We start from the raw sequence: 20,161 nt of genomic DNA on the forward strand, positions 1-20,161 counted from the left end.
AATTTTGAGACGTGTCGAACGAATTTATGACTTAACAATTAAAATCTCGCGTTGACTGGCCGCGGCGGATGCGACCTTCGCGCGGTTCTTCGGATTTCTTTCAAGCGCATTGTCCTCGAAACATAAGTTATATACACACGTGTACAGTGTGGTCAGTGGGTTATTTAAAGTTTTAACATAGTCCGCGGACTCCCCCGACAAGACGGTTACGTTTAATGGCGTCTGCGGTTTCCCATCAAACTTCTCCTCACATAGCACCTAACGTCTCGCACTTGTACTCTCCAGAATTCCATCTTTCCTCATCCGTTTCCATGGAATCCTTTTACTCTAATTTTCTTCCTCGGTTATATGCATAAAGGTACGCTCGTATAAGATAATCTTGTTCTGAAGAATTTGTAAAATCATTTTCTCGCGTCGAAATGTACACACTTCAGAAATTGCAAAATTGATCCTTTAAATCAAATATATCAAACATAGAAGAAGAGAGAGAAAAAATAAATAATAAAATTTTATTTCTAATTTTATCTGAATTTTTCACTATAATCTCTTAACTTTATTTTTAATATTGAACAAACGGCGGACAATTAAATTTTTTCCAAGAGAAAACTTTACATTTGCCAAAGAAAAATGAAGAAACGGAGCGATTTCACGGACACCCTGTATACATCGGCGCATCGTAAAGTTCCCATGTCACTCCATTACCGAAGATGACGCAAGTACCGCGCCTTAATCGCGGGATTACACGGTTCGCGGTGCAAAATCTTCGTGTGTAGGACAACTTGCGACTTGCGAAATAAAAGTTGGCGACGGCGACTTTCGTCGCGTTGTGAAGACTTTCGAGTGAAAGCGATCACGCGCGCGGCACTTGTTAAGACGTCAGTTATCGTCGGTGATTAATCCGACAGGTTGGAGGCGGAATTATAAAACGCGTTATCGCGCGGCGAAAGCGGCGGTGGCGCGAATGCGAGATAAAGACGAATACGCGCTTAGCTTGCTACGCGACGATACGTATATCATGCCAGGCCACGGTACATCACCGATGATGAAGAAGGACAGAAGTCCATTTATCAGAGGCTCGTTCATGGAAATCTTGCCGAACGATGATGATTCAAAAGGATACTCCGAGATTATCAAACATCGTTTCATCTTATCTTTCGAGAGCTTTCATGAATCATGGATTCCACAAATTTTGGAGGCTCTTGATCCCGCAGTTTAAGAGCATCGAGTGTAACGCGCGATAGATACGCAGTCAGGAATTAATTAATTAATCTCTTGTCATTATGGTAGACGCGGCTTGAAAATACGTAGCGGGAATCACGAGATGCCTGGAAGGTGGAAAAAGTTTTTCTCTCTCTTCTTCGCAATGTTGCTTCATAACTACATACGTATATCCAGAATCGGATTAAGGTACTTTTGAGAATATTGTCAGGAAACAGGTTCTTTTAGGAGAAGAAGAGTAATATCGCTTACGTTTCATTATCTAATACATATTACCCATCGTATAAATTATTTATCATATAAATTGTTTCTATAATAAATTTCTACATTTATTCCCTTATTTAAATATCGGAATATAATTGATACGCACATAGATTAACTTTACGCAGGTAAAGGCGAGATTAATTTTCTCGGTGTATATTTTTCTCATTCTCAGCGTTATAGAGACACGGGAGAAGGTAAGGCGGGGGGAGTGTTACGTCCTGTACGGAGGGCCCGGCCCTGTGCGCACGTACGTCGAGTCGCGACGCGAAGGTGAGCGCGCGGTTAATTTGCATAATCAATTCAAAACGATGAGTCTCGCGCCTCGAACGGATCGGTCATTCTTTTCCCCACGGCCCCCGGTATGGAAGAAAAGCCATTCCTGGCGTTATATAAATTACGGTCGTCTCTCTACCCGAGCGAGGTGCGCGCTCTCGTACGATTGTCGGCACACGGCTTGTTGCGGTAGCGACCGGGACTCTTAAAACTTCGCTTCGATTCGGATCTCTGATTACGCATCGCGAAACAAGAGAAAAATGAAGAAGGAACAAATAAATGAAAATGCGAACAAAAGAAACAGAGAAAGAGCGATAGGGAGGAAGGGAAAAACCGCCGCTCAGCGCGAGGCACATAAAATGCCTTTTATGAGCGTTAAAAATCGCCGTGGCACGGCGTCTCGGCGCCGTTTCTTTATTTTCACTGCGGTAATCCCGTTCTTTACCGTTATCCCTCGCCGTGGTCGTAAACGGCGAATCCTTCGCCGTTTTAATTTCCTTTCTTTGAGTCTTTTTCCTAATCGAAACGCCTCCTCTTTTCACGTGCAATCGTCGTCTCTCGCGTACGTTTACGGCACTTACACGCTCGTTAACAAATCCACATTTTGCCTAAAGACACTCCCGAAAGATGATTACTCATTTATTTATCTCCTTCCGTCAATGCTATCGCATTAGAAAAAAAAAAGAAAAACTTTTGTATATTTTTTTGCGAGTCGCTTGAAAGAATTCAAAGATTCAAGGATCGCGGGAATTAATGAGAATAAAAAATGATTGACGATTCAATCATTTCGATTGCTTGGCGGTCTCTTGGAGAAGCAAAAAGTTGAACGGCGAGAAAAAATTCGGGGACCCTCGATTATATTAAGAAATGGGAATCGCGTCATCAGATTTTTCTATCAACTTCCACGAACTGATTGCATAACTTTTTAACACTTCGTCGACTTTGAAAAGGTTTTAACGCGATAATAGAAGTGTAAAAGAACATGTAAATTGCTAGAAATTGATTACATAATCTTTTAGCATCTCGACGAGATGTGGGAGGAAATTTGAAAAAAAAAATATGTTCTCTCTAGCTGTTAACATTTTATCAAAATTTCTTATTATTATTAAATTATTGAAATACTATATATTTTATTTTTTCTCTTTTCTATTAAAAATATGATTAATTAAACATGTATTAATGATTGTGCAACGCGGCTTCTCGTTTCAGATGTGAGCTACTGAAGGTGGGATCCTCAGGAACCGTGAGGTCCTCGCAATGGAGGCGGGACCAAAGCAGCAGCAGCCGCCGCAGCAGCAGCAGCCCCAGCAGCAGTCGCCTCAGCAGCAACAGCAGCAGAACTCACCTGGCAACGCGACTCAGGCAATCATCGGTCCTCAGGGTGGTTCGACGCCGCAGGCACAGCAGAATGCGGAGGACGCGCTCGCGGCGGCGGAGAACACCCCCGTCAACGAGGGTATGCTCCTCGCTCGGATCCACGTGCCCGAGCTCTACGTCAGCAAGTGTCTGCAGTTCCCGAAGGATCAACTGGTCTGGGACGTGAAGCAGCAGTGTCTGGCGTCCTTGCCCAAGGTATGAGCGATGACGGTTCCTCGTATAGGTAACGGAGGAGCTCTTCTCGTCGATATACTTTGAATATATCCCGAGGGAAATAGCCTTGAAAATAGCCTGTAGAGCTTGGAGAGGTGGGTTTAACATCGACGTGTTCTTAACGACGATCGAACGATTCACTCGCGGACTAAAATTTATCTCCCGGCTGCTCGATAGCGCGCAAGACAGACAGACAGACAGACGGACGGACGGTCGGACAGACAGGTTGCGCGTACGTTGGAAGATGAGGGGGAGAAATTGAAAACGGAACGCATTATTCTCTTTCGCGGCAATAAATCCCGCGCGCGTACCTTCTCCCGCGTGTTATTTCTGGCCGGACGATCCTTACGTCGGAAATTTATGAAGCCCGTGGCGGATTCTCGTTTTGCCGTCTCCATCGTGGACGTGCGCTCGCGCCGGAGTCCTTCGCACGATAATTACACGTATTTCGTTGAGAAATTCTCCCGCGATCGAAAGCATGCCGGTAAATGTAATTCGTAACCCCGATTTAGCGCGAGTTGTGTGGCGCGCGTGAGAGAGAGAAAGAGAGAAAGATTCCGCGGAGCGGAGTCGGTCTTTCGTATATATACTCTCGCGCGTTCCCTCGAGACGGCCGTGTTTCGTTGAGAAATTCGCCCGCGATCTCTCGGAGGAGAGCAAGCCGTAGTATAATATAATTCGTACCTGCGCCACCCGGGGCGATTTGTTCCCGCTGGAAATTGCGGTCGCGTGTATATTTCACCGAGGATCGCCGAGTATCGATTAATCGCCGATTACGGTCGAACCCCATCGGATCTGTCATTTATCACCGTGCATCCGCTCCTTGCGCACGCGCACCGACCACGTCGGATCCCAAGGACTCTATCAGGCTTTTTTCGAAGGACGCTCTCTCCGCCTGTTCTCTCTCCCTCTCTCCCTATTCCCTTTTCTCTTTCTCTATCTCTCTCTTTCTCTCTATCTCTGGCTCTCCGTTCCTCTCCTCTCCTCTCCTCTCCTCTCCTCCCGTCCGCCCGTCCTCTTCGTCGTCGCGAAACCGCTCATAGTTCCTCGGGCGGCAAAAAGTATAACGCACAATGTTGCGCACTGAGAGCGAAGGTAGCAGCGCGCTTTACATGCCGATTTCGCGAGATTGCAGACAGCGCGAAATTAAGAGCCGCCAGAGCGAGTAATGACGAATTCTCGAGGCGAGGAGAGAGCGAGATTCCAGTCTCTCTTCTGATGCTTTCTGCTTACGAATCGTTCCACGGGGACCGCCGAGAGTCACGAGTATACGCGGGATTCAAAAACGATAATCGGACCGAGTTTTCTCTCTTCTTTTTTCTTTTTATTTCAGAATATCGAAGCTTTTTCTTTGAAGAGAAACAGCGATGCTATCAAAGCATTGATTCACACGATGTAATCAAGCGCTATATTTTAATGTATATATGAAGAGAATTTGCGCAAAATAGTTATACTTTTTAAGATAATCAATCTTAAAATTGAGTGATTTATATTTATATACATTGCTTCTCGAGTTTTTTAAAAAGTAGGTTACATACTATCCTTGCAGTAAACTATTCAACTGTAATTTTACTTTTCCGTTGATTACTGGCTTTTCTTTTATCTGACTTCAAAGAAATCTCGTTCGGTTGGGTCCACAATATTGCACGATCCGATAGCCATCGCCTTTGAATCCAACCGAGTACTCGCTTTCGTCGTGCTCTCGTTCGACTCTCGAGAACTTTAACGACCGCACAAGAGCACGTGTTAGATGCACTTTGTTGACGAGGCGTGCCGAGAATGGACACGCACACAGTGTTTCTGTTATAGAGCGAAATAGAGACTAGAATATCGATAATATGTGTGTGGCTTTTCGCTTTCTGTGAAGCCGTCACGCTCTGTCTTCCGTCCTCTTTCTCTCCCTCTCTTTCTCTCTCTCTCTCTCTCTCTCTCTCTCTCTTCTGCTCTCTGTCACGCAAGAATTTTCACGCGTGTCGTCTTTTTGCTCCACATGCTTGCCTTCCGGGACACAGGAGGTACAGCACAGAAACCCCGATATATATCCCCGTTTAAATCCTCTTTCGCCTAAAATGAATCAGCTACGATTCAATATTTTCTTTTTTCCCGCTACACCCTGTTTTAGTTTCCCTCGTAGAGTCGAATTGCCGACTCTGCGAATTATCTCTTTATTTCTCTCATGTTCCGCCAAATTGATTTATAGATTTCTTTGTAATAGCAGAAGTATGTGTATATCGTCCACGATCTTGGTATCAGATACGTGTAAAGGAAATTTAAAGTGATCCAAAACCGCGATACTAGAGTGTACGATCCATCGATTGGATTATACACGAGGATTACGTTTTTTTGTTGGCATGAAAGTATAAAGAGAAAACGTGTACACTGATACCATCGATCTCGTTCCATTATTTTTTTGAAATTTAATTTCTATTCAATATTTTGTACTTTTGGTTATATTTACTCATTAAAATTTTTACTCCCTGCACTCAGGATGAATTCGATGAACATTTTTAAACATTTATGTAAATAATTAAATACTGGCGCGATTTATTATACGATATATTATGACAGTTATAAATTATTGTAAAAACTAATATGTCAAACGATCGCTCTAATTCATCCTGAGACGACATTCATCACGATATGTATCTGCACTTGTATTATTCATACATTTATTATACATGTGTATAGAGATTTATATATACATATATTTTTGTCTCGCGTAATCGCCGATAACCGTGTATCTTCTGACCTGTGGTGTTGTTGTTGTTGTTGTTTTTGCTTTTGCCTCACCCTGCACGGGGGCGAAATACACTCCACACCCGCCACCAACCACCACCAACCGCCACACCTGTGCCGCTACTACCGTCTCGTGTGTTGTGGGGCCCTATCTACGAACGCGCGCACACCTCCCCTTCGTACGAATACCGCAAATACCGCGCGTAAAAAAAAAAACGCGCCTCTCTCGGGCCCTCCATCACCACCCTCCACATCTCCGGTTCGTGTTACGGATAAACCACACCGCTTCTCCACCCCTTCCGAGCGCCTCGCAGGTGGCCACTTGGTACAGGGTACGTCTTCACTATTACTAATAGCATGCGAACACGCCTTTCGTTCCTCGTCGATCGGTCGTTCTCCCTCCCCCTTTTGTATTTGTTGTTTTGCGTTCATTTGCATAGCGACGAGAGACGATCCAACGACGACTCTAAAAGGAATGACGGCCAGAGTGTTTCTTTTTTTTTATGATACATTTGTCACTGTTCACATACAGTGTATTTTTCCAGCTTTAATAGAGTCACGTGTTTTCGATGTAGAGAACGGATTTAATTTAAAACGATGTTTAATTTCTATATTTAAATTATCGATTTTTCTTAGAGACACGTTGGTATTATTTTACAAATCGAGTTGTATTTTTTCATACACATATGTGACGTCGCTTTATTAACTTTTGATTCAGTGACTTGCATAGAAAGTTGCTATCATGTTGCGTATTTGTTATACAATCCAGTTATGATAGTAGAGTTACGTAAAGTGATTATTTGTATGCATTTTACTAACAAACCGTGGTTAGGTAGCGACGGTTAATCAACAATTTTCCTTTGTCCGTTTTTTTTCCGTTTAATAATCCATTGAATATTTATGAACTAAATAAAAAAAAACAAGCACTCGGTCCATTTGAAATTGAAGAATTGTTGGAAAAATGGAAATATATTGAATTTTACAGTCTCTTATGTCATTCCTCGCAACCGTGCGTGGATCTCTCTCGTAGCGAATATATTACGATTTATCTGTAATACAGAATGGGGAGACTGGCGGCGCATAGTTTTAGATTTTCTCATATGCGATATATCTCGACGAAGTATCGAGTAGCATGCATGTACATAGTTTGTCACATTAGCAATGTGATTGTCCTTTAAATATTGGTTTCCGCAATTATAATAGTTGGTAGTTTTGCACGATATATTGGCACGATTGTGTTGCTTTGATGATATATAGAACGCAATTGAATTTAAATGTTAGATATATTGAGAGGACGCGAGAGAAGACAAAACTTTGGATTCACAATAGAAATTTTGAACTAGATTTATAAGAAAATTGATGGCATATACATGTGTATTCTACAAAATTTCTCTCTCTACGATTCTCATCGCGTCCCATTTCTTTTTATTTGATTTCTGAATGCACGATATCGAGATTTGTCTCTGAAAACGTCGATCAAGAGACAATCGTGACGGACGAACGCATGCTCGATCTGTGACCTAAATCGTGTTAGGTGCAAGGCTCGCAATTTCTAATATTTTTTATGACTCGGGTTCGCTAAACCCATACTTTGGATAGTTTAGGTGAAATATCGGAGATTGCGGGTTAGATTACTTGCGACATTTATAGCCGCTCGATTCGTAAACCACATTTGTAACTGTGATTCACTCAAGTGTGACATTTCAGCAAGACTGCGCGAAGATACGTCTAATTATGCTAATAGAGTGTAAGAAGGAGAGTAATTTTTGCACGTCGTAATTCGAGTTGAGAAATTCTTCTCTCACTTTCGATCTCAATTTTCAATCCAACATCTACTTTGATACTTTAAACAGTAACATTATTTTTTTTCGAAACTATTTAATCTATAATTTTACCAGAAGCTTTTTTTTTTAATTTCTAAAAAGTCAAAAATTGTTCGTTTATTCTCTGTTTGAAATATCAAGTAGGAGCTTGATTTCTATTATAAATTAAACTTATCGAAATCCTGTAGAATCCATAAACGTGAAAAAACTGAGATTGAAAATAGGGAGGAAAGTTTCGATTCGGGCGAACACGTGGTCCAAAAAAAAAAAACGCGCTTTTTGGCAGACGCGGCGTTACGTCACGCGTTTTGCATCATAATGCGCGACTGATGTAACGCGAAAGCTCGAAAGGACATCCGCGATTCTCTCACCGGGCGAGTGTCCTCGATCGAGGTCGCCCGCCACGCTGTCGACCTCCTCCGGCGAGAGACCATCCCGAGCTCGCTAATGTTGCCGCTGTGTCTCTCGGACGTTGCTGCACATGGTGACTTTCGTTTTCGCCGGGAGGTTAACGAAACCGTTGAACTCACATCGATTGCCATGTTGCGTTTCGCGGACGAGAACGCCTTTCGAACGTATAACTCGAAGAAAATGTATTTGTGATCAAATCTATTCATATTACGTTTTTTTTTTTTTTTTTTTTTTTTTTTTTAAATTGCGGCATTACGCAAATGAGAAATATTTCAGTACAAGATTTTTAGCTTTCTTTGAAGAGTCTATATTTTTTGTCAAAATGCTTAGAGAGTGTATAAATTATAATATAAAATCTTTTTCTTTGTGAAGTGAAGGAAAAATGCATAGGATCTTCTTTGTTCCTCTCACGATTTTGTAAAAACGATATCCCCGAGACGCCTTGTACTCGCGAGTTGCATAAGAATCTATTTCTCGAAATTATCTCCACTGAAAATGTCGATGTGTCGCGGCGATGCGCCGGGTGCCTTTTAAATCTCGAAGCGAGAGAGCCGGCCAGGGAATTTGTTATCCTTTTTATTGTTATCGTCAGACGCTCTAAATACACCGTGTACCGCTAACGATCCCGATTCGTTACTCCTTTCGTGTATATCGCTTTCGATCACCTTGGCCTAAGGAGCCAATTCTCGCGTTAAAATTGTTCCACCTTCACCTTCTTCTCCTTTCCTTCGGTTCACTCGCATCTCGTAAGTATCCTCTCGCCATCACGTTTCCTTAAAATACGAAATGTTGATGGTAAAGGTTTTTTATACACACGCTTTTCACGATAAACGGAGACATAGATATGCTCGGAATGGCAATAGCATCATTAGATCGATTTTTTAATGACGGGTATAGGTGTCCTCGCACGTGGATTATCGAACGTGTATTTCACACACAAGTTCAAATCGCAGCGCGTGGGCGGATTACGTTCGCATACCTATCGCGAATAAAATGACACGACGCGGAAACGAATGGTTTCGCGTTCAAAAGATGCCGATGTACGTACAATATATGTCTGACACGCGGGTGATCGTAGGATTCTACCGTCAAGATCGACAAATCTCGCACGTCGACACGGAACGAACACGCGCGCGAGTCGTTGAACGAGTACGTATACTACGTCGATCTATTTATATATCGATCGTATACCGTGAACTGGTACGAGAATAGATCGAATGGAGATCGATGGCCAGGTTTCCGCAGCACGTAGCGGCATCGAGGAGACAACCTCGTCGCGATGAACGCGGAGAGCGGTGTGTGCTTTTTTTTTGCGCGGATGACCGAATGGAGATCGATGGGCGTGTTTTTGCATAATGCGAGACGCGTATATTCGTGAAAATGTTTAAATGGAGATCAATGTTCGATCAATTTTCGCGAGGCAACTTCGCTGAAATCGTATGCGATGAAGATCGACGGTCGTATCTTTACGAGGGATGAATGTGTCTTTTTGAAAACGGTTTTAAAATTTATTGAACAAGTGTTATATTCTCTTGGTTATCGTATTAGCAATTAGAGTAAAGAGGGAACATCTTTTTCCATGTTTTTTTTTTTTTTTTGCAATACACTTAGATGAATTACCTGAGCAAAAAAATATTCACACAAAAATATAAAAATAAAACAATGATAAAATTTACTTGTCTAATTAAATAATTAAAATAAATATGTGGAATGTCGATATATAAGATAAGAAAGAGAGAAGACACAACCGAAAATGAAGAAATATATAAAAAATACAAAATATCAAAGTTGCGAAATAAGAGACTGGAGAAAGAAGGAAAATTAAGAGAGAGAGAGAGATATCTTGCTCCAGTAGAGAGTTCGGAAAAGAAGCGTGATTTTCGGATAAACGGTGAAACAAACCGGAGCCAATTACGTGACTGAAGATCGAACGAGTCTCCTTCGGGTTAGAAATCGGATGCGCGGACACGTAAGGAAGGAAGGACAGGGGTATCCACAGGGACACGCGAACTTCCTCGAAAATTGCTGACCGCGTTTCTGCCCTTCGGCCAGGCTGTCGCTGGGATATACTGGTGGAATCCGAAATGTCGTCGCCGCTCATTTCGCGAAATCACTAGCTCGTTCCTGGCGGGCAAACTCTTCTCTCGAGGATACGATGCGATTCGCGCGCATCGGATCGGACGCGAGGCTCGATCGCGCCAGCGGCGCAGATCGTCCTCATCCCTGATGAAACATTTTTGCCGTTCATTCAATTTAGCGACGAGTATTTACCACTCCCGCTGGAAGAGCGCCGATAGCGACTTGCTTAAAGAGGAAAGAAACGGCGCGTACTTATATTAAATGTCTATTAAATATACATTTCGCGCGCGCGTTACCCGATGACAACCTTGCTGGTGAAATATAATCTTAGAGAACTTTCATTTTAATTAACATATATGATGCTTCACACATACTGAAAACGACTTTTTCTTAATAAAAGAGAGCTCAGTTTTCTTCTATACATTCTTATTAATATATACTTAATAAAAATTAGAAGATAAGTACATTTTAAACATTATTAAATATTTCAAAGAAGTAAAACGAGCAGAGGTCTATCTCAGAGATTCTTCTCCATCGCCACTTGAAAATTTCAATTGAAATCTCTTGTTATGTCATAAAGATTTCTTCCTCAGAACGAACGATTAGCGTTTGCGTTAAAAAATAAGCTCAGCTTTTCTCCACGCCATTTTTCACTCGCAGTCGTAGCAGCAGGTACATCCAAAGTCGCGTTCTTTGAGAGAGAGAAAAAAAAAAAGAATGCACGTGAAAAAGTTTCGCGTCCGTCGTATCGTTCTGTATATAACGTCGCTTCTTTCAGTCTCGACGGAATCTAACCGTGCGGCTGTAGTTGGTAACTGCAGCAGCCTTTTACCCGGGGCTCCTCGAGTGCAATCTCGTATTCATGAATTCCTTGTACGTACGCCTCCCCTACGTTCCTTCTTCACCTACGTCTCCACCTTCGCCTCCGTCCTCTCCTTCCCGTCCCGCCGCGTTGCCCGGTTTCCCATCCCTTCTGTATGTGCACGGATTGTGCACGGAGAATATATCTCGAATCGAGCGCGCGGAGAACGCTCGGCAAAGAAATCGCGCGACGTCAATCGGGATACGCGATCGTCGAAAATGTAAAGTGTAGGGGCTTTTATGCCATCTCGCCCGCTCTCGGCGCCATCGTTATTCGTATTGCTTATGGACGCAACAATCGCAAAACCGAACTTGTATATCGCCCTCTTGACTAAAATAACTCTGATATTTTTCCTCGCGTCCGTTTTTTTTTTTTTTTTCACAATACACACGCGCTATGTGTTTGTTTATCAACGTACAATTATTATACGTGATAACAAATAGTTCAAAAATGAAATTTGAGAAGGAAATTTTAGAAGGTAAAAGAGAGAGATATTCGCTTCTGGAAATAAAATAAAGTTTTTTTTTTACGTAGAGTTAAAGTTTCTTATTTAGCTGAATACCGGAAAGTTAATTTACCGAAAGTTTCTTTGTTGTTCGTAAACTCGATGCATCGCATTTTAATTAAACAAAGATTGTTTCCACGTTAAAGAATCCATCATTTATCTTGTTAATCTTTCGTTTGGCAAAGGATTAAGATTAACCTACATAAGTTTTGAACGGTGATGATTAATTAGCAATGAAGATCTTCTTTTAATTAAATTTTTAACACCGAGCTAATTGGTATAAATAGTGTCTCTTTTATAATTATATAATTTTATCAATTATTGTATTATTTTCTCATTACGCTGATTACGTCAATTAACTTATGACATTAATGACAGTCAGTTATATCTTTATCCTAATTTTGTCATTAATTTATTTGCTACTTCTCCCGCATAACGACGGTGCATCACGCGACATATTCCGATATTCCTGCGAGGTGAAATATCGATTTTAGTCTATTTTTATATTGTGTAAGATTAAATTGACTGCAAACGCGTGCAGAGCAACAAGCGTTATTTGCGAGAACATAATTATCGTATGAAACCGAGAAGAAATCCTTTAGCTTTTTAAATTGGATACATCAACGTTATTTTCCTCTGTAAATACTGATTTCTATATCTGCAAACTAAATTAATGATTAATTTGTGCATTGCACTCGAGATAATTTGAAAGAACTCACATTTATAGACATTTTAATATTTAAATTATTATTACAATAAAAGAAAAAGAGATTAAATAGCGAGTAATATCTTTCTTTATCTTTGCAACGAAGCTTAAAATCCATAATTTTTGTATAACTTTTATGCGACGTCACAATCTTCAGATCACGGTGACATATCTCCGAAACTCAATTACTTCGAAATCACGATTCGCGTACATAAATACGTTGTGCGATCGAAGCCTCCGTCGCAAGATTGATACGTTGCGTCGTGCCAGACCTCTATCGAGACAAATAGTCAGTCGCTATAAATAGTCGATACAAATGCGATTCTCCGGATGCCGCAGCGATATCGAGTTGTACCACAGAAATAAATCTTCCCGCGTCAGACCTCGTTGAGCGCTCTCCCCTCGTACTCTTCTCTCTCCGTTCTAAGTCGTTACTCGTCATAAACTTGCCACAATTAATTATACAAAACAGCGATCCATACATTAATGCTCATATGTTTTCCGTACCGTTATCTCGTATCGTTCCCGTTGAAAAAAGAAATAATCAGAGGTATTCCAAGGCGGATGACTTTGCGTTAACAAATTGCCTCTTCGATAAGAACGTACGCCGCTGCGTAGTTTTCGTCTTTCTTGTTTAAATTAAATGCATGAGATGGTGCATTATATGCGCCAAGAGAGAAATGTTACATTTTTAAAATTATCTTTATATACTTATTGTACTCTTTCTCTAATTGTAAAACCGAAGATTTTATTTCTCATCGATAAAAAATTTGTTTAGTCGTCTATGTAATATTTTTGCAAATATTAGGTTTGGAATCTATTTCATATCATTTTACATGCAACACGTAACTCCATTTGCATTTTCACTTTCCGAGAGGCTGTGTGAAATAAATTCGCGACACGATTGTCAATGTAGATGAACCTGTGTCACGTCGACACATTCCACCAAGGGTAACGAACTTTTCGCCGTTAATTGGCAAAAATTCTCTGCCAAACGTTTCGCGCCGGCTGTCAATATCCGCCAATTTGCGAGTCGCCCAGGCTCTGACTTTCCGCATCCAGGAGGAGGCCAGGAGCGTGAAGAGTGCGACTCTCGCGCGCAGTTTGTCGGTGTAATTTCCAGTTCGATTAGCCGACACCTCCTCGCGCGTACCGTGTAAAACGCGCGCGCGTTTCCAAGTTGTAGGAATTGCCGCTAACGACGTAGTTAACGGTTGATTAAAATCGGGATCCATCTATTTCCGCGGAGGCGGCGGGAGAATTTCGGTCCCTTTACCGGCCGGGAGCACGGAAACGCACCCGCGGCACGAAACGAGTCCGATAATCGCTCTATAATTCAATCTGAATCGCGCCGAAACGAGTAGCTACATGGGTGGCACAAAAAGTTTATCGTACGTGCCAATTTGTCGCGATCTTTATTTCCTCTGCCCCGTTACTACCTATATAAAAGACCCAGTTAAGATTAAGAAACAGGAATTTTTTTTTCTTTGTTTGCGCGTACGCCTGAAATTTCACTCGCAAGTATTCCTAATTTATGAAGCAGTAATTCTTTTTGTACTCTTTTAAAATGAATCAGCGAAGATGTCACTGATTACAACAGTTGATAAGATGTTACAGAAAATTAGTGAATATTTTAGAAGACACTCACGCTTTGCTCCTCTGTCTTATGTGTTTCACTAATTATAGTAATAAGATTTCACTGAAAGATTAGTAATAATTGTATTTATTTGCAAGATATATAACTTTTAGAGATTTTTCTATTTATTTTAGATTGCTATTTTTTGAGAGAAGTCTTCGCATATATACACACACATATTTGGAATGAAATGCGTATAAATAGTATTCAAAATTCAGAATTATACATATTATATTTTTTACTTTTAAGATATGATTACAAATCCAGAAAAAATGAAAAAGACTCTTGGTCAAATTCAAATATTTCTTTAACAAAATATATTGCTATAAATTTCATATATAAAATACATATTTTTAAATATCACTAATTGAAACAGCCATTATCATTGACTGATATTTCTTTATTCTTTCAATAAGATTTCAATGATAATATACTGATTCCATCCAAGACAGTATCTTTGTCATTTTAATGCAGAGAAGAACGATTAAATTTGATAAAGGAGAATGGGAACTTCTGCATATTTTATTCATGTACCGCTTGAATAATCATCCCGCGATTAATTTGTCGCGCTGTTACACAACACGATAACGTTATGACTTGCTGAAAGTGTAATTTGCTTAATAAAACACGCCTCATAGTCAGAGCTAGTGATCGAAATATCGTCGTCGACCCGTCGGAATTGATTGCCAATTACCGGTGGAAACGCTGACTCGATTCTGCGATCTAGAAAATTGAGTTACTTGACGAAATTCGATTCGACGGCGAATATGGCGGCGGTCTCGAGACGAAAATGCGATGTCGCGTTAATCAAGCCGGATAGATATATTTTTCACGTTATGATACACGAGCGAGAAGTCGAACGCGTTATTCTTAAACGGATTAAAGAATCATTCTCGGAACAATGCCCATTCGAAATTGCCGACGTAACTCGAAACTGACGAATACTAATTATCAAGCGTTTGATGAATTAATGAATACGATAATCATAAAGTATATCGTGCCGTAAGGATTCTCTTGAGAGTGTCTCCATTCGAAGCAGTGAAAGTGTGCGAATGCGTTGGCTGCGTTCTCAAAGTGTCGATTTATGTAGCTTCGTTAATGATGCGTATCATATACTAATTTATATGCAATAGACGCCAATACTATTATTACTATCATTAATCGTGATAATTAAATAATCTGATTTTTTACATTTATTCAACTCTTGGTGCTCTCAAATTATATAATTGATAACGATAACGATTATATTTATTGATTTAATTAAAATGTTTATTAACTGATAAATATTGGAAAGAATCTTTTTTTTTAGATTTATTATAAATATAGATTAAAAAACCAAAAAGAAATTTAAATTGCTAGATACAAAAAACGCATTAATATAAAACGCGTATCGTTGTAAAAGCCATAGCGTGATCATTTTATGTGAGATTTTATTAGGGATATCATAGAGATTTCAACGTTGGAGTTTTAATTTTTCGTTCGAGTAATAAAGCGATGATTTTTACGTGGTTAAGAAATTAAAGTGCTCTTTTTTTTGCATCGCGATTCAAGGAAAGAACGGGGATAATCCCCGTTAAGCGCCAATAATAGCCAATAATCGATGACGAAACCGGAACCAGTTCTAATAACCAGTTTGACGTGAAAGAAAAAGCAACGAACTTAAGAATCAATAAAGGACCTAAAGGACCCTTCTTGTCGGCACTCCGATCTTCCCGGAAGAATAGATCTTCCTTTTCCGCCTCTTCCGCTCGCTCTCGCAGTCAAGCGGATCGCTCGTCTATTCGTCTTCTTGCTTCATTTTCCGGTAATAAATTGAATGTATCGAAAGCTCTTTATACATCATTCGCACAGTTCTTACTGGTTTCTCAAGTAGAATGAAATATTTCGTTTATTTGACTTTTTCAAATCAAAGTTTCAAGCTATTAAATATGTATTTTGAAAATTCAAACACGAATAAACTTTTTTGCAATTTTGTTAATATTTTTTAACAGTGCTTTAAAACTTCTCATCGCTCAGATTAAAAGAATTAAAAGTTACAGAATAATTCATTTATAAATTGCAGCATGCAAAGTTATCCGCGCGCACACTATTCAATTTTCGGTTAGGAACTTAAAGAACACTCTATAAATGTGCCTTTATAAAATGGATCGTAAAAGTGTGTACGTTAATGCGTTTTCGAGGTAGAAACAATCGACCGAGATATTCAATTAAGAGCCCGGATAATGCGTTACGTCGCTAATCGTTAAGAAGTCGCTCGTTATATTTTTGCAAGAGGGGAAAGGAAAGGAGATGGGGCGGTAAATCGTTTATCTTATCGAGATTAGTCATTAACCTTTGTTCAATTATGAAGTCCATGTGACTTATTCGATATCGCGGAATTTTGATACGGTCTACGATAATAATGTTAGTCAACCTTGATGGACGGAGGAGAAGAAACGTTTGAATAAACTTCTAGACAAATATTTGCGCTACGCAGAAAATTCTCGCATTGTGGTATCGTAATGTCGTTTTACGTTAAGTGGACCTTATCGCGCGTTGTCAGTTCGATCGGCGATCTTAATGATCAACGGTTATATAACTTAATGATTATATAAAACTTTTCCTTTAGTATAGATCCAAGATCGCCTACGATAATTATATTAATCCATGTTACTATAATTTTATCAGATAATTTATATCGAAATATTATACATAACACTATGGCATATTTATGATGAGTCGATAAATTTCAATGATACTTACGATTGATAAGATTATCGCTAGTTTAGGAATATTTGATCGATCTTACGTCGATCTTTCTTAATCAGAACGTGATGGCTCAAAGTTCGCATTCGAACTTTTCCTTGAAACCCTTTTGTGGCGCGTACAGACGACGTAAGCCAACAGACGCGAGTCCAAAGAACCGCCGTTAAACTCTCGATGACTGCTTTTTTCGATGCGTCCCGGCAATTTGATTTCGTATTCCGCTACGGCGGCCCCGCCTTTCTCTCTTTTCTCTTTCTCTCTCCGGCGCGTAGATCGAAATTTTATGGGTCGTATCTCCTCTTTAACGCCGATGCTGCGTCCGGTACGACGGTTGATTCCACATCGCCTTTGTGTCGGTCATCCACCCTCTCTTGTCCACTGTCCCTCTGTGTCTACCTTCGCCTCCTACCGCTTTTTTGCGTCATATGTGCGCGATCGTAAGTCGTCTTGTTATCGTCGCGTCGCACGAATCAGAGATTAGCGGAAAGTGTGGTGAAATTCAGTAGATGGATCAATTTACCAGACATTTTTATCGCCGAGTGAATCACGGCTTAATTTTGCGAGAATTGGAAAAAAGAAGGGCGAAGAAAGAATGCCTTAAAGTATATTAAATTCTTCTTGGCAATGCATTAAGATACTTTTTACTGAAACAGACGGATGTCTCGATCGTCCAGTTTTATCTTACTTTCCCGCAACTTTCGTGATTAAAGCTTTCCGCAAACTCGTTTGATTTCGAATGCGAGAGATTAAGAATATCGCGGGGGGCAAAAATTCGTAAGGAATCGATGCGGAGGAGACAATGACGATCGGCTGCACGTGGATGCTGCGCGGCGGCGAGCGAAGACGAAAACTCGTTTCGTGCTTCGTTGCGAAGGTTAAAACCGTAACGCTTCTATCCGCCTTGCTCGTATGCGAGCGCGGGCGCTGGCCAGGCCGAGCTTAAACATCGGCGTGGCCGCCGGTCCCCCCTCGTCAGACCGCAATTACATCCCATAAAGCACGATTGAGACACGGTTCGGCCATTATTCTCCCATATACAGGGCCGTACAAAAGATTCCCGCCGTTTAACGTCGGCGACCCTCTCCTCGATCGCGGGAAAAGCGGAAAAATGCGCCCATACTTTTGTCGAATGCATTTTCGATAAGATTTCTATAAGGATTTGTAAGAACTGTCTCTTAAAGATCTACGCGAAACAGTTACATCTCCGAGAATAAAAAATCTGGGGAAAGAGCTTATATCTCCTTCGTCAGAAATTTATGATAAAAAAAAATCTCAGGGAAATCTCTTCATAGAGGAAATATAGGAGAGATTGCAGGAGAATTTATTCGAGGGAACGAGAATCTCGAGTCCTCGAGACTTGCGCCCTTCGAAGGAATCGATTCTTTATGACTCGCGAGCATCCTCACGAAAAAGGTTACGAGCGAGGCAAGATGATAATGGTAATCAATTCTACTCGATTCTACTTTAATCGTCGATCATTGATTTTTTTTCCACTCTCTCGGTTCCTATACGACCTTGCCTCTCACCCGTTCCCCTGGTAATCGAAGAAACTCGAAGCACGTTTCGCTATGGTGCGATTATGCCGCCTCTTGGGACTTTATGAAGCAATTACCGCGGCATTAATTAGAGTAGGAGCGCCGGTTTGGCAGGACTGCTTTATTTTTGCCCGGGATGACGTGAGTGACGGGGACGAGCGAGATCAGAGAATGAACATCTTTCAGAAAATTCTCTTTCGATTTTACCCCGTGAAATTATGGTTTCATCTTACTCAATTTATGTCGATTAGAGAAGTTATGGTTAAAGCGGATTATACTCGTGATCTCGATAAATCAAAGGAAGGCGTGATCCTCGGTTTCTACAAAAATCAAGTGTTTCTCTTGATTTAATTTATTTGCCTCCCGTGTTATCTTTCCATGTACGAATACACATCATATTTTATAATCGTTCTGAAAAACAGATTTTTTTTTTTTTCAAAGAAAAAAAATTTTATTCCAATATATGGAAATAGAAGAAACTAGTTTATCCTATAAAAGCGAGTAGATGGACGTTCGTTAAAGTAGATGAATTTCGCTGACGCAAGGCCGCCTCTTCATTTCCATCTCTTTATTCATATGCGTTACAAATCTCAATTTTAACGACACGCCAGCATCAGCCAAGCTTTGCATAACGAAGGAAACCACCGACGAGCGTGTCATGGACGTGTCATTGAATCGGCTTAGCGAACGAGGAGCGAAATGAGGACGTTATATCACTCGTAAATACGAGCCTTGAGAAAAAGCGCACCAAATGCGGTCAGACGAAACCTTTAAAAGCAACGGAAGTACAGCCGCGCTTCTATAATCTGTCCTAGAATGCATCCCGTTGCGCCGCTTATCCTAAACAAACATGATCCATTTAAAATCTGTAACAAGTGTGTGTGTATTTACGAGCGTATAAATCACAGGTTAAATTTTTAGATATTAAATCTTTTGATAATAATTTTCCCTTCGTGAAACCATTTACCGAAGGCATTTTTAGATCTATGTTTTTTATGACGTAAGAAAAAAACGTTGGGTCACATCTGCCGCTAAACGTCCACGTCCGTTTTCGACGACATGTCAGCTGTTTTCTTCCTTTTTTTTTTCGCGGCTTTCCCATGGTCGACCGCATCTTTCCGCCCATCGATATGAGGCGAGGTACGGCGACCCGTAGTTCTTTTCTTTTTTTTCTTTTTTCCCGTGCGAAGCCTTTAATTTGGCACGTGTTGCACTCTTGGCTATTGTTGCCATGATTGTCGGGTTGGCACGGGCTGTCTTCTTTCGCATCGTCGCCGATCTTTCGCATGGCATAAGCGGAGTATATGGTGATAATGCGCGGTTCTCGGGTGTACCTGGCACGCGTGTTGCTCCTCGCCGTCGCTCTTTTCGCCTATCTCGAGTCGTTACCCGCTAAATATTATAATATCGCGAGAACGAGAGTGCTCTCCCCGCCGATGCCGTCGATCGTCGCGAATATTGTTAACGCAATCGGGAATTGATTTTCCTCGGCCCTCGTTTGATATTCATAGGCAAAGTGTAGTTCGCTTTATTATTCGTATTGCTTATGAATACCAAAGACATTGACTTAACAACAGAAATTTGTAGAAAAGATCCTAAACGATTCACAATCTCCAGACTCTAAAAAAATCTCAATCACGAAGATATCTTTTTAGAGAGAAATAGATACATATTAAATATATATATGTATATAAATAAAATTTTTATGTGTATGTGTGTGTATAAAATAATTTTTTATGATGTTGTACGATTATTTTAAAAATTTATATATATTGTAT

At 40.6% G+C, this 20,161-nt stretch overlaps 1 protein-coding gene across 7 annotated transcripts in view; it reads left to right on the plus strand.

Moving 5' to 3' along the window:
• Window positions 1-20,161, plus strand: part of LOC115246098 (SH3 and multiple ankyrin repeat domains protein 3) — a 129,359-nt gene that overhangs the window by 93,632 nt on the left and 15,566 nt on the right. For 4 of the 7 annotated variants that reach the window (XM_029824707.1, XM_029824703.1, XM_029824708.1 and 1 more), the window contains 2 exons: window positions 2,965-3,327; window positions 6,396-6,413. In XM_029824707.1, the coding sequence (XP_029680567.1) occupies window positions 3,013-3,327; window positions 6,396-6,413 (333 nt within the window). In that variant the 5' untranslated portion in view covers window positions 2,965-3,012. Of the gene's footprint in view, window positions 1-2,964; window positions 3,328-6,395; window positions 6,414-20,161 lie in introns of those variants that run through there. The other 3 variants (XM_029824706.1, XM_029824709.1, XM_029824705.1) reach the window with 2 other exon arrangements.

This window comes from Formica exsecta, unplaced genomic scaffold, assembly GCF_003651465.1.
Source record: "Formica exsecta isolate Colony F162 unplaced genomic scaffold, ASM365146v1 scaffold138, whole genome shotgun sequence".
Taxonomy (NCBI): Eukaryota; Metazoa; Arthropoda; class Insecta; order Hymenoptera; family Formicidae; genus Formica; species Formica exsecta.